Below are 13,165 nucleotides of genomic sequence, written 5' to 3'. Positions count from 1 at the left end.
TTTGCATACCAGCCAAAGCAGTGAACTTCAGTCAGGAGCTAAAATGATCAATAAAGCTGATCACTTCAAAAACTGCCCCCAAGTTTCCCGTAGTTTACTGGTTGGACAGAGGTTTGTAGAGAAGTAGGTAAATCAATTTTCCCCATTCAACTTGTGGATTTCCAGAAATATAAAGAAATGTGGTGAATTTATGGCACCTTCCTCTGAGGAGCTTGGAAGTGTTTTGCAGAACCATATAAAAAGCTGGGAAGTAAGTGTCTCCTTTTGGCAATTGAAGAGGCTAATCAATCTATCAATGATATTGACTGAGTGCTTATTATGTGCAGGCCACTGTTCTAAGTGCTTGGGAGAGTATAGTACAAGAGAATAAGCACATAATAAGCTTACAGGCAAAGAAAGTCGGGGAGAGAGACAGACAGACAAAGAGAGAGAAAGAGATTAATTGAGCCCCAACCCAGTGTTCTGCTTGTGGTGTATTATGTGCAGGCCAACCACTGAATATTATCCATTGTGTGGCGATTCTTTTTCCCCTTTACCATGTAGTACAGAAATCATTTATTGCAAGTGGCTTCAATGCTCAGTTGCTCTCTGGATACTGATAAATAGGTTTTTTTTGCGACTCATCCTAATTAACCTGACATCATTATATTTCTGTAGGTGGTTCAACTGATACTAGAAAAGGGGCAGCTTCCAGTGGCCAGAGTACATGCTCCTGTCACCCCACAGTTCACTCCCCCATGTCAGGCCGGCCAGAACCAACCTCCAGATAAACCTGCAAAAAAATCTGCTAACAGTACAGACTACAGTTTTGTTACGGAAGGTCAGTCTTCAAACAATTGCACCATGATGTCACCTTCAATGATTCCAAATTCCATTATCTCTGTTCTTTTTAGCCCATTGGATTTTACCCAGTGACCCTCCTTTTTTACACCTTGAACTCTATTCTGTTATGTTTATTAAAGATGAATTACAGGCCCTGCCCCTTTACAGAAGCAAAAAAAGACGTGTCAGGAGGGACCCAAGTCTGTATATTAGTCACTGGTTTATTTTTCTAGTTGCCCCATGGATTTTAGGGTTTGGGGTGAGATTTTGTTACCGCAGCAAGTTTCTTGCAAGTGAGTTTAGTGGTGCTGAGGTGACAAATGTGGATTTTAATCCAGGCCCAAACTTGGCCAGAAAAGCTTTTCGGAGAATCCTTCTGCTTCCTAGGCTTGTAGGATCTGAGTCCCTAAAAAGCCTTCTTGCATATGCCATTTTCCACAAGGACTTAATAGTTCACGATACATGATCTACCCTCCTCAATTTTTTCTTTTTATTATAATTACAGTGTTTCCTAATTTCCCTATAACCTGTTTTCAATTTATTTTTTCATGCCAATGGGAATGTTATGTTAATCCACATTAATGACTTTTACTGAGACATTAACCCAGTCCATTGAGACTGAAATATACTGATCAAACCTGCTTTTTCATCTTTCAATTGATTCTTCTCTTCCTCTGCCCACTCCCAGAGCCCCTGCAGCCTTGTCTTTCCCTGCATTTCCCTCTCACCACCTCCATATTTAATTTCTTCAGTGAATCAATCAGTTATGTTTATTGTGTACCTACTGGGTGTAGCGCATTGAACTAAGCACTTCAGAAAATGCCACAGAATTAGAAAATATGATTTTTTGCCCTCTTCTCATGTCTTCTTCCCTAAGACTTTGTTCTCGTGCCTTTTGGTTAGATTGTCAAAGACATTTTTTATCTTGGATGCACTCTTGAGTGTTTGTAGATGTATGTTCATGCTCTCTGAAGCTGCAGTCAGGAGGGGTAGCGTGACATGAAATGGGAGTGATGTGAAAATGGTAAATCAGGATGAGGAAAAATTTGTGGGCCTGCACTTTTCTCTTAAAGCTTCAGAATTGAATACCTGTGTATGGGTATATATAATATCCATGCATGTTGTAAATTTATTAAAGGGTACCAAAACCTTGATTTTTTTTCTTTCCTCCAGAAAATACATTTGAAGTAAAATTGCTAAAAAATAGCTCCGGGCTGGGATTTAGCTTTTCCCGTGAAGATAATCTCATTCCAGAACAGTTGGATGCCAGCATAGTGAGGGTGAAAAAGCTGTTTCCTGGGCAGCCGGCTGCTGAAAGTGGGAAGATTGAGGTTGGCGATGTCATCATGAAAGTGAACGGGGCTTCACTGAAAGGGCTCTCCCAACAGGTGAGCTGCCCCTGGGAGGGCAGGCCAGGAGGCACTGGCCTTTGGGGACAATAAACCCATCAAATGAATGGTCATAATTCTTTGTCACTGTTGCCCCTAGGATGTCATATCAGCCCTGAGGGGAACGTCTCCAGAAGTATCTCTGCTCATCTGCAGACCTGCCCCTGGAACACTGCCTGAAATTGATCCCTCTCTTTTGGTAAGCTCCATGGGGTGGAATGGAAATCCATTTACTGGGAGAGACCTCTGAGGAATGCAAGGGAGGTAAGCAGAGAAATAGACCTGGGATTCCTTTCCCAGTAACAAAGGTGCCAGGATGGCTTTGGAGCACTCTTGTTAGTGGCAGGAAATGTGTCTGCTTATTGTTGTACTCTCCCAAGCACTAAGTAAAGATGATTGAATGAATCAATGAATAATGATGATAATATTTGTGGTATTTGCTAAACACTTACTATGTGCCAGGCACTGTACTATGCATTGGGGTGGATACAAATAAATTGGTTTGGACACAGTCCCTGTCCCTTGTGGGGCTCAGAGTCTCAAGCCCCATTTTACAGATGAGGGAACTGAAGCACAGAAAAGTAAAGTGACTTGCCCAAGATCACACAGCAGACTCCAAGGCCAGTGCCCTATCCATACCAGGCCATGCTGCTTTGATAGTTTTTTGGGGTTTTGTTTTTTTTTATTGTACTTGTTAAGCACCTACTATATACCAGGCACTGTACTAAGCTAGTTTAATGACTTCAGCAGTCACTAAGCGCTCAGCCCAGCCTGATTTCTGATTGCTTAGCATTCATAAATCCAAAGGAATTTACAAGTTACAGGAGGGATGTGACAGTTTTGAGGTTGGTGTTCTCCTAAGGGGAGAGCCACTAGACGGATCCAGTAGGTCATTGCTAGTTTGAAGTAGTAGAGCGTTACAGGAAGAGCCCGTTCTAATAAGTTAACTTTTCAGAAATGATGAACTTGATTTTGCCTTATTTTGAATGAGATTAAATCCAATTTTATGGAATTACCTCAAGTAGAAGTCTGCCTTTACCTGGAAATAAATACTGTTCACCTTACTAACCACTTTGCCCTAAAGCCTCTTGTTTATGTACATACCTGGTTTTCAGAGTGGTGAACTAAGTTTGTAAAAGTTGAGAAAGAGACTTCCTGAGGTGCCTGATTTTTCATTTTTGTTCCCTAACCCAATGAAGACTTCAGGTTTTAACTGATTATGTATGGAGGTGTGTCTACCCAACTCTATTGTAGTTTTGCAAGTGCTTTGGACACTGCTCTGCACAGTTAGTGCTGTTGATTGACTGAGATTTTAAGCAGACAGATTCAGCAGATGTCTAGAATTTGCATCTGTTCCATCCAGTTCAATTATTTTGAATGAGGTTAAATGATAATGTGGGCAGGGATAGTGTCTTCTACCCAGGTTTTACCCTCCCAAGGGTTTAGAACAGTGCTCTCTACCCACAGTAGACAGTCCATTAATACTATTGATTTGTTGGTTGAGATCTTAGTAGCAGCATATACCTGTGCCCACTTTTGGGTGGGGAGGGCTTGGTTGGTTCGCGTAGGTGCAGGACACGTTTTTAGTCCATTTGAGCCTTGAATGGAGGAAGGCACCTGTTTTACATAATGATCTTGAGCAAAGTTCTTTTGAAATCAATCTCTCAATGGTATTTATTGAGCACTGCCCGTGTGCAGAAAGCACTTTACCAAGCGTTTGAGAAAGAACGTTAGAACAGAGTTGGTGGTTACATTCGCTGCCCACAAAGAGCTTACAGTCTAGAGGGCGAGACAGGTATTAAAATAAATTTTGGATAATTGCCATGGAGGCAAGAGTTGGGTGAATATCAGAGTGCTTAAAGAGGACAGATTCAAATGCATAAGTAATGCAGGAGGGAGAGGGGGTAGTGGAAATGAGGGATTAATTGGGAAGGCCTCTTGGAGAAATTATGATTTAAATAAGGCTTTGAGAGCAGAGAGAGTGGTGGTCTAGGATAAATGGGTAGGGAGTTCTAGGTCAGAGGAGGACATGGACAAGGGGTCTGTGGTGAGATAGACGAGACTGAGGCAGAGTAAGTAAGTTGGTCATAGAAGAGTAAGTGTGAGGGCTGGGTTGTAGTAGGTAATTAGCAAGGTAAAGTAGGAGGGGGTGAGCTGATCGAGTGCTTTAAAACCATTGGTAAGGAGTTTCTGTTTAATGGGGTGGTGGATGAGCAACCACTGGAGGTTCTAGAGGAGTGGACCAACATGGACTAAACATTTTTTTTGGAAATGATCTGGGCAGTGGAGTGGGGAGAGAGACAGGAGTCAGGGAGGTTGGAGAGGAGGGTAATGTAGTAGTCTAGTTGGACTGTGAGTGAATGAATGAATGATGTCATTTGTTAAGCGCTTACTACATGCAAAGCACTGTTCTAAGAGCTGGAGAGGATACAAGGTGATCAGGTTGTCCCACATGGGGCTCACAGTCTTAATCCCCATTTTACAAATGAGGGAACTGAGGCACAGAAAAGTTAAGTGACTTGCCCAAAGTCACACAGCTGACAAGCAGCTGAGCCAGGATTTGAACCCATGACCTCTGACTCCCAAGCCCGGGCTTTTTCCACTGAGCCACGCTGCTTCTCTAGTGCGTAGATCAGCACAGTAGTAGTTTGGATGGAAAGGCATGGGTGATTTTTTTGTGATGATGTGGAGGATTTATGTCCAATTGAGTTATGTGGGTCGATTGGGAGAGGAGAGTCAGATAATGCCAAGCTTACAGACTTGTGAGGCATGATACTTGTGCTGTCTATGCTGATGAGAAAGAGAGAGGACAGGGTTTGGGTGGGAAGATGAGGAGTTCAGTTTTGAACATGTTAAATTTGAGGTGTCGGCAGAACATCCAGTAGAGTTGGCCTGAAGGCAGGAGGAAATCCGAAACTTCAGAGAAGGAGAGAGATCAGGGCTGGAGAGGTAGATTGTAAACTTGCAGATACTTCCCTTCAGCCAAAGTGCTAACTCCGTGAAAATTTGTCTTGCAGACCCCTCTCCACTCCCCACTTCACATCTTCCCAGACTGCAGCAGAGAAACCAGCCACCCATCACGTAGGGAGTTCGACTCTAGCTCGGATGAAAACGAAGCCACCGACAAGGGCAAGAAACGACTCAAGTCTCCGTCTCGGAAAGACAGCTACAGCGACAGCAGTGGGAGTGGGGAGGAAGACCCAACAGGGATGCCAACCCAGGTGGCCAATCCCAGCTGGGGCACGGCCCTCCGCCAGACCCTGGGCACCGTGGGGGTACCCACCCCAAGCCGGTATGAGTCCCCAAGCATCCAGGAAGACACCTTTCATTCCATATTCTACACTCGTCAGGAACCCCCCAACAAGCCAGAATTCCAAGATAGGTACGGTGGGTCCTGCCACAAAGCATTCAGAACGAAGATGATATGGTTGCATGTTACGGGTTTTTTTGTTTTTATGGTCTTTGTTAAGCACTTACTATGTGCCAGGCACTGTACTAAGCGCTTGGATAGAGACAAGCTAATCAGGTTGGACACAGTCCCTGTCCCATGTGGAGCTCATGGCTTCAATTTCCATCCCTCTAGACTGTAAATTCGTTATGGGCAGGGAACGTGTCTGTTAATTCTGTTATATCGTACTCTCCCAAATGCTTAGTACAGAGCAATGGACATACTCAGCCTTCAGTAAATACCACTGATTCATTGATTGCTTTTACAGATGAGGAAACAGGCACAGAGAAGTGAAGTGACTTCCCCAAGGTCAAACAGGAAACAAGTGGGGTAGCCAGGATTAGAACCCAAGTCCTTCTGACTCCCAGGCCCATGCCAAATCCACTAGGCCACGCTGCTTCTTAGCATGTTTGATTTCTTGAATTGCCCCTCTTGGTCTGTATGTGCTCATGAGTATCAAGCTGCTCCAGGCAGTGAAGGTTTTTCATTTGGTTCTGTTGCTGTAAAAACCAGAATGACTACATAAAACACTAGTTCATTTTTGCTACCTGTATCTAGGAGCTTGGGAGCAAAATAATGTCATATCACTAATAATAGTCCCCAAAATGATTATATTTATTAAGTACTTGCTTTGTGCCAAAAAATGTTCTAAGAAACAAGGTAATGAGGTTGGACAAAAAGTTCCTGTCACAAAAGGGGCTCACAGAACATGTTGAATCCTCATTTTACAAATGAGGACACTAAGGCACAGAGAAGTTAAGTGACTTACAATCAAGGTCACCCAGCAGGCAAATGGCAGTCGGGATCAGAACCCAGATCCTCTCACTCCCATGCTCTTTCCTCTAGCTCATGCTGCTTCCCACTAGCCTCTTGGCAACGTGAAGTAAGCACTTAATAAAAATGACACCAAATAATAGGGCATTTGAGAATGTGCCTGCTGTTTATATCTGTGTGCAGCCATCCTCCTCCTCCTCCTCCTCCTCCTCCTCCTCTACCTCTGGGCGAAGCGGTTGGGCCCAGCTGTAAGCCGTCATTGGTGTCTACCTCATTCAGTTCAGTGGACAGCGCCTCTGTCCAGCCCGCCTCTGAACTAACCGCACAAGGAGGGGCAGCAGCTCCGCAAAACCACGTGGAGAAACAAGTCGAAGAATATGAGCCGGTAAGTTTTATGTTCATCTCCTCCACAGAGAGTTCATTTGGCTTTGGAGTGGGGCTTTTTTATTTATTTATTTATTCATTTTAGCTGGAGGAAAGGAGTACTTTCTTCCTGGAAACCTAAAAAATAGAACAGGTCATACAAAATAGAAGGACTTTCACTCTTACGTACTTTTCCTTAATGAGTGGACTTATTCAGGGCAAATTGGCTTTGTACTTGCTAATAGACCACTTAAATGGCATTGCAGTTGCCTCTCCTTGGCCACTGGCCAAAGCAGCAAAACTAGAGCAGTGGAGAGGTTCAGAAATTCTCCTTATTCGGGTGAGGACTCAATTTTGAAGGAATTGGGCAGGCCCACACAGCATCCTCCATTTGTGCCAGAGCTGAAATCCTTCACGTCGCCCGGATTTCACTCACTTTACAAAATCCCTCACATAAAATCCAGGCAACTTGGCAACCATCTTTGTGCCTCAAAACCCTTTGAAGCACTCCTCAAACTCCACCCTCCGGAGTCTTTAATCAGCATTGTGCAGTTATTCACGGCAGCTCCCATCAAATCCTTCCTAGCCCCTGGGTGGAAAAGATTGGTCCCCTCCTGTGAATTTCCTTGGCCACCTGATTTCTTACTGGGTGGGTAGGGCAAACACTTCCTTGCATTTGAATCTTTCTGCTGTTCTTTGTTCTTCTCCCTCTCTGTTTCTGCTCTTTGAAGTTCACTCCTTCCCTGAATCACTGTTTCCTTCCTTTAGGAAGTAGAGCTCCATATTAGCCTGACCAAGTCAGAGAAAGGGAGCCTGGGCTTCACCGTGACAAAAGGCAATGAGAGCGTTGGATGCTATGTTCACGATGTCATTCAGGACCCGGCCAAAGGGGATGGGAGGCTGCAGCCTGGGGACCGTCTTATCAAGGTAAAACCTGTTCTACTCAGTGAAATGGCTGAGCAGAGTTTTCTCTGGGGAGTCCCACTCTAAAAATAAAGCCCACTGGTATGGTTTCGGTCATTCAGTTGTATTTATTGAACACCTAATGTGTGTTGAGTACTGTAGAATTAGCAGACATGATTTCTTGCCTTCGGGGTCTGGGATACACCGACTCTAAATTATACTAACATTCAGTAGTATTACTGAGTGCCTACTATGTGCAGAGCACTGTACTAAGCGCTTGGAATGTACACTTCGGCAAGAGATAAAGACAATCCCTGCCTAATAACAGGCTCACAATGAACTCTAGACTGTGACCTCTGTGGACAGGAACTATGTCTACCAACCCTACTGTATTGTTCTCTCCAGAGCGCCTTATATTGCTCTTGGTACACATAAAGCGCCCAATAAATACCATTGATTAACAGGAGGAAGTCATAGAGTATATATGATGTGCCCAGATGTGATACAGGGGGTTGTGAGTAGGTAGGTGCCTAGTTAGCATTGGAATTGGGGGATATAAAGTGGTTCCATTAGGAATTAATTGGGGAAGGCCTCCAGGAAGATAGAGGATTTCAGAACAGCTTTGGGATGGGGAGAGTGGTGGTCCTTCTCTTTGAACCAGTAGGAAATATGTGACGTCATTTTTAATCTGAGCTAAGAAATAAAGCAAGCCTTCAGAATTTAGGGGCGTCTTGGGGTTTTAAATTTTGCTTAGAAGAGAAATTTTCCATAACCAATAGAGGATTCTCTTAGGCTTTTTATGTACTAAAGAGGGAGGCAGTGTGGCCTAATGGAAATCAAGAGACCCAGGTTTTAGTCTTAGCTTTACCACTGTGTACCTAGGCAAGTCATTTAATTGCTGCATACCTTAGTTTTGTCATCTGTGAAATGGAGATAAGCTCCCCTACTTCTTAGACTGTGAGCTCCACATGGGACTGAGGTTGTATCTGATCAGATTCCCATGTAGCTACCCTAATGCTTAGCACAGAGCTTAGCACCTAGTAAGTACCTAACAAATGCCACACTATTTTCAGTTTGTCTGAGCCTTTATCACATTTATGATTTCCCTGGAAAAAGACTTGCACAAGGACACTGAGGCCATTATATGGCTTACCATGTGGTGAAGTGATGACCAAAATGGTGTTTTTAAGAGATGATACATTTTCATGTAATTTCCTTGGCACTCGTGGACTGAAAGTCCAAATCACAATGACCTTTTTCCCTCTTAACAGGTCAATGATATGGATGTCACTAACATGACTCACACAGACGCAGTGAACTTGCTCCGAGCTGCCCCGAAGGTGGTCAGATTAGTGCTCGGACGGGTTCTGGAGTTACCTAAACTCCCAGTATCGCCTCATTTGCTTCCCGACATCACTCTAACAGCTCATGGAGACGAACTGGGTAATGCAAAACCGCGTTTGGGCAACGGGAATTTCCAGCCCAGATTGAAGTCCCTTCTGTTAGGGAAGTGCTAATGACCTATCGTTCTGGCACAGGTCTGTCATTGTCCGGAGGCTACAACAGCCTCTGCCAGTTGCTGTACATTAGAGATATCAAGCCCGGGTCGGCGGCGGCCAGCGAGGGGACCCTCAGGCCCTTAGATGTTGTTCACTACATTAATGGAACCAGCACGGAGGGAATGACTCTGAAAGAGGCTACGAGAGTGCTGGCAACGTCACTCCCCTCAGTGGTGCTGAAAGCAACAAGGTACTCTCCGATCTCCGATTTGGGGTGCCCAGTTCAGGTGGCCAGGTTACCTTGGATCCCCTTAAGGTGCTTTCCTGGGTCAGTAGCTCCCAGGCTGGGCTGACCAACTGATGAATGAAAACATAGCAACCCAGTTAGGAGGAGATTCTGAGGGTTAATTAGGCGGACCTAGGGCTCTAAATAGTACAGTTACCTAGTAATAACGGTTTTTGTAGGCAGGCAACATAGCCCAGAAGCGTGTTTTCTCTCCTCAGGGAATTGTACAGCTGTGCTAGTTCCATATGGGATAGTATGGATGCAGCTCTATCATTCCATTCATTCCACTACCTCAGTCTTTGATCCCTCCAGAAGGAAGGGAAAAGCCCTTGAAACATCATTGGCTATTGTGAGGGTTCTATGCATAAGCCTTTGCTACTTGTATCATTTTTCTCTATCAGTCATGCCTTTGAAATCATTAAGAAAGATTGTTCATAGTTTCCTTGTTGGTAATCGGTCAGGTCAACCCAAACCAGCTATTCCTCAATGATTGATTAATCTGGTGTCTCACTGGGCCTTAAGGAAGGTATTTTGGCAAACATTTCTCTATCTTCATAATAGATTTCTCACACCTTTAATTGCAAATGTCTTTTTTCTGGGCATTGTAGGGATGGTCACCCCGTGGTTCCCACAGCAAAGAGACTCCATAACTCAAGTCTAAGATCAGCTACAGCTAACGGTAAGGGTCATAAGTGTCAGTCTGACATTTTCACCCTGAGGACTTTCAGGAGGTGAGGTTTTCAGGGTCTAAGGCAGGTACAAGAGGCAGCCACACCAGAGTTGATGTGGTCAGAGATTAATTGGAGAAGAGAAAGGGATTGAGATGAAGAATTAAAGGGATTGTGCAAGAGGCGGAAAGGTGGACCCAGAGACTTGAGATGGTCACATTGGCCTGGCATCATTCAATCATATTTAGTTCTTACTGTGTGCAAAGCACTGTACTGAGCGCTTGGGAGAGTGCAGTATAACAATAAACAGACACAGTCCTTGCCCACAATGAGCTTAAAATCTGCAGAAGGTGGCTTGGGAGGGACACGAGTTGAGTCTGCTCTGAAGGACTAGGGAGGAGAAAGCTACCTACTTTGCCTCAGGTGTAGTAAAAATTATTTATTATTATTGTGGGATTAACTTCTTTCCAGACAGGATGTAGATTCTCCATAACACCCTGAGAGTTCTGGAGGCCCACAGCAAAGGGGAACACAAAGATTGCCTTTCCCCATAGCATGTCTCTGCTAAGAGCATTGCTTGGGTGGCATGATGAGCATGGAGGAGAAGGGGTGAGGAGGAAGGAATTTCACAGTTATCAGTACCCGCCCCTCCTCCCAAATGAATGAATCAATCAAAATTATTGAGCACTTACTGTATAAGCACCTGGGAGAGTACAATAAAACAGAGTCACTGGGTATGTTCCCTGCCCACAGAGAGCTTACAGTCGGGGGGAGACAGACATTAATATAAATAAATTAATTTTGGATATGTACATAAGTGCTGTGGGGCTGAGGAAGGGGTGAATAAAGGTGCAAATCCAAGTGTAAGGGCAATGCAGAAGGGAGTGGGAGAGGAGGAAATGAGGGCCTAGTTGGAGAAGCCCCCTTGAAGCAGATGTGCCTTTAATAAGGCTTTGAAGGTGGGGAGAGTGTTGGTCTGTCAGTTATGAAGTGGGAAGGTGTTCCAGGTTAGAGAGAGGATGTGGGCGAGAGGTTGGCGACGAGATAGATGGAGCCTGTTATTAGTGACCCACCATTGTTGGACTTGCTTCGGGACCCCTAATATGGACCTCAGCCATCATTTAAATCCCAAAGATGGGCAGATTTCATGGAATCTACTTAAAACACTTGACATCATGTTCGTCAGGAACCCAATCAAATGCAGCAAGTTCAGAAGCTGGAATATCCAAGGACATTGCTCCCGGCTCCCAGGCAGACGGGAATGGATGGGATTGAGTTTACCATCCAGCCATCCTGCTTTCTGGCTGGGAGTGGCTTTACCATGCCATACTGTACTCTCCCAAGTGCTTAGTACAGTGCTTTCTACACAGTAAGCAATCAATAAATACAATTTGTTGACTAATTTAAGGGAATCAGTTCCAAGAATAGAAAGAATTTTGACACAAGAACGTCCACTAGTCTGATGGACGTTATTCTGGTTGTGATGTTCACTAAACTGTCATCACTTTCCTTCATTTCATTTAGTTCATCCCCATGGAGATCACTGTGGCAAGACAGAAGTGACACCCAATTCTTCTCTCCCTGAGGTAAGTCAGATGTAGTCTGGGCCATTAACTAAGAAAAAGCATGAACTCTTTTATCCCTAGGAGCACAGGATAGCATCTTGTGTTGAATACAGGTGTTTTGCTAGGAAAAGAAAATAGTTTAATATTAAATAATAGACATCTAAGATAAGGCAGCACATTCACAGTTTTAAATCCTGGGGCAGCTGCTGGTCCAAATTAATAGATTTGAAGTAGCTTGGTCTAGTTAGTGGATAGAGCAAGGGTCTGGAAGTCAGAAGGACCTGGGTTCTAATCTTGGCTCTCTCATTTTGTTGTTGTTTATGGTATTTAAGCATTTACTATGTGTCAAGCACTGTTATAAGCAGTTTGTGACTCTGGGCAAATCACTTCACTTCTCTTTGCCTCATTTACTTCATCAGTAAAATGGGGGTTAAGACTGTGAATCCCACATGGGACATGGACTGTAGCCAATCTGATTATCTTACTTGAATCTACCCCAGCACTTAGTACAGGGTGTGGGGCATAATAAGCACTTAACAAGTACCATTAAATATAAAAACATTTGGCTAGTTTTGTTTCTGAGATGCTTGTATGTTGTCTAGGGTATATAAAGTAAGCTTGTCTTGTAGTCCAGGGGATGAGAGAAGGGATGTAATTAGAATTGCTCAATCCAGCATAGTGCTGTCTGCAGTTGACCTTCAACCTTCTTCTAATTTATGTGAAAATTTCACTCTTGTTCCTCCTTTTCAATTTTGCTTCCATGTCTATACTGAACCTTCACTAAATTGTTTAAAATAACTTTTTATGATCATATAAATAGCAAACACCTCTGAAATTGCAACATGTTAGAAGGGAGGGTTAACAACCCTGAAGTATCCATTATTTCTAGTCAGTCATTCAAAATTTCTCTCATTTCTCTAAAGTGCTGTGCACACAGTAAGCACTAAGTAAATACCAGTTTTCCATCATCATGAATCTCGACAGGAAACAAACACTGAATTACAGTACCTCTAGACAATAACCTCGTTATGGGCAGGGAACATGTCTGTCTTCTAATTCTGTAGTATTGTATTCTCCCAAGCTCATAGTACAGTTTATGTGCAGTGTTCTGCACATAAAAAGCAATCATTAAAAACCATTGATTGAGTGATTGATTGAATTATAGTGAATTTCCTGGCTCTCTGAGGAATGGCGACTGTGATCCAGGCAGTGGACATTAGTCTCCCTTTGGCTTGATAATAAGCAGGGGCTGATGGCATGCACCCTAATTTTAGATTTCACTCCCAACATGAGCACACGTTTTCAGTTTTGACAGGTCACACAATTACGTTAAAAGAAGACAGATGTTTATCCAAAGCCCCTGGCATTTTTTTTTAATGGGGTTAAAAATCTCCCCAGAAAAGCCCAAGAAATCTTTATTGTCCTTGAATGCTAATATCGCATTGGGAT

At 43.7% G+C, this 13,165-nt stretch overlaps 1 protein-coding gene across 8 annotated transcripts in view; it reads left to right on the top strand.

Moving 5' to 3' along the window:
* PTPN13 (protein tyrosine phosphatase non-receptor type 13) overlaps positions 1-13,165 on the top strand; it is a 148,705-nt gene that overhangs the window by 114,063 nt on the left and 21,477 nt on the right. For 5 of the 8 annotated variants that reach the window (XM_029076672.2, XM_029076671.2, XM_029076678.2 and 2 more), the window contains 10 exons: positions 658-820; positions 1,996-2,210; positions 2,311-2,409; positions 5,228-5,592; positions 6,616-6,817; positions 7,564-7,722; positions 8,970-9,141; positions 9,237-9,447; positions 10,092-10,162; positions 11,676-11,737. In XM_029076672.2, the coding sequence (XP_028932505.1) occupies positions 658-820; positions 1,996-2,210; positions 2,311-2,409; positions 5,228-5,592; positions 6,616-6,817; positions 7,564-7,722; positions 8,970-9,141; positions 9,237-9,447; positions 10,092-10,162; positions 11,676-11,737 (1,719 nt within the window). The remainder of the gene's footprint in view (positions 1-657; positions 821-1,995; positions 2,211-2,310; positions 2,410-5,227; positions 5,593-6,615; positions 6,818-7,563; positions 7,723-8,969; positions 9,142-9,236; positions 9,448-10,091; positions 10,163-11,675; positions 11,738-13,165) is intronic. The other 3 variants (XM_029076674.2, XM_029076675.2, XM_029076676.2) reach the window with 3 other exon arrangements.

Source organism: Ornithorhynchus anatinus, chromosome 12 (genome assembly GCF_004115215.2).
Source record: "Ornithorhynchus anatinus isolate Pmale09 chromosome 12, mOrnAna1.pri.v4, whole genome shotgun sequence".
NCBI lineage: Eukaryota > Metazoa > Chordata > Mammalia > Monotremata > Ornithorhynchidae > Ornithorhynchus > Ornithorhynchus anatinus.
The sequence above is the reverse complement of the archived record's forward strand: the minus strand, read 5'-3'. Positions and strand labels throughout refer to the sequence as shown.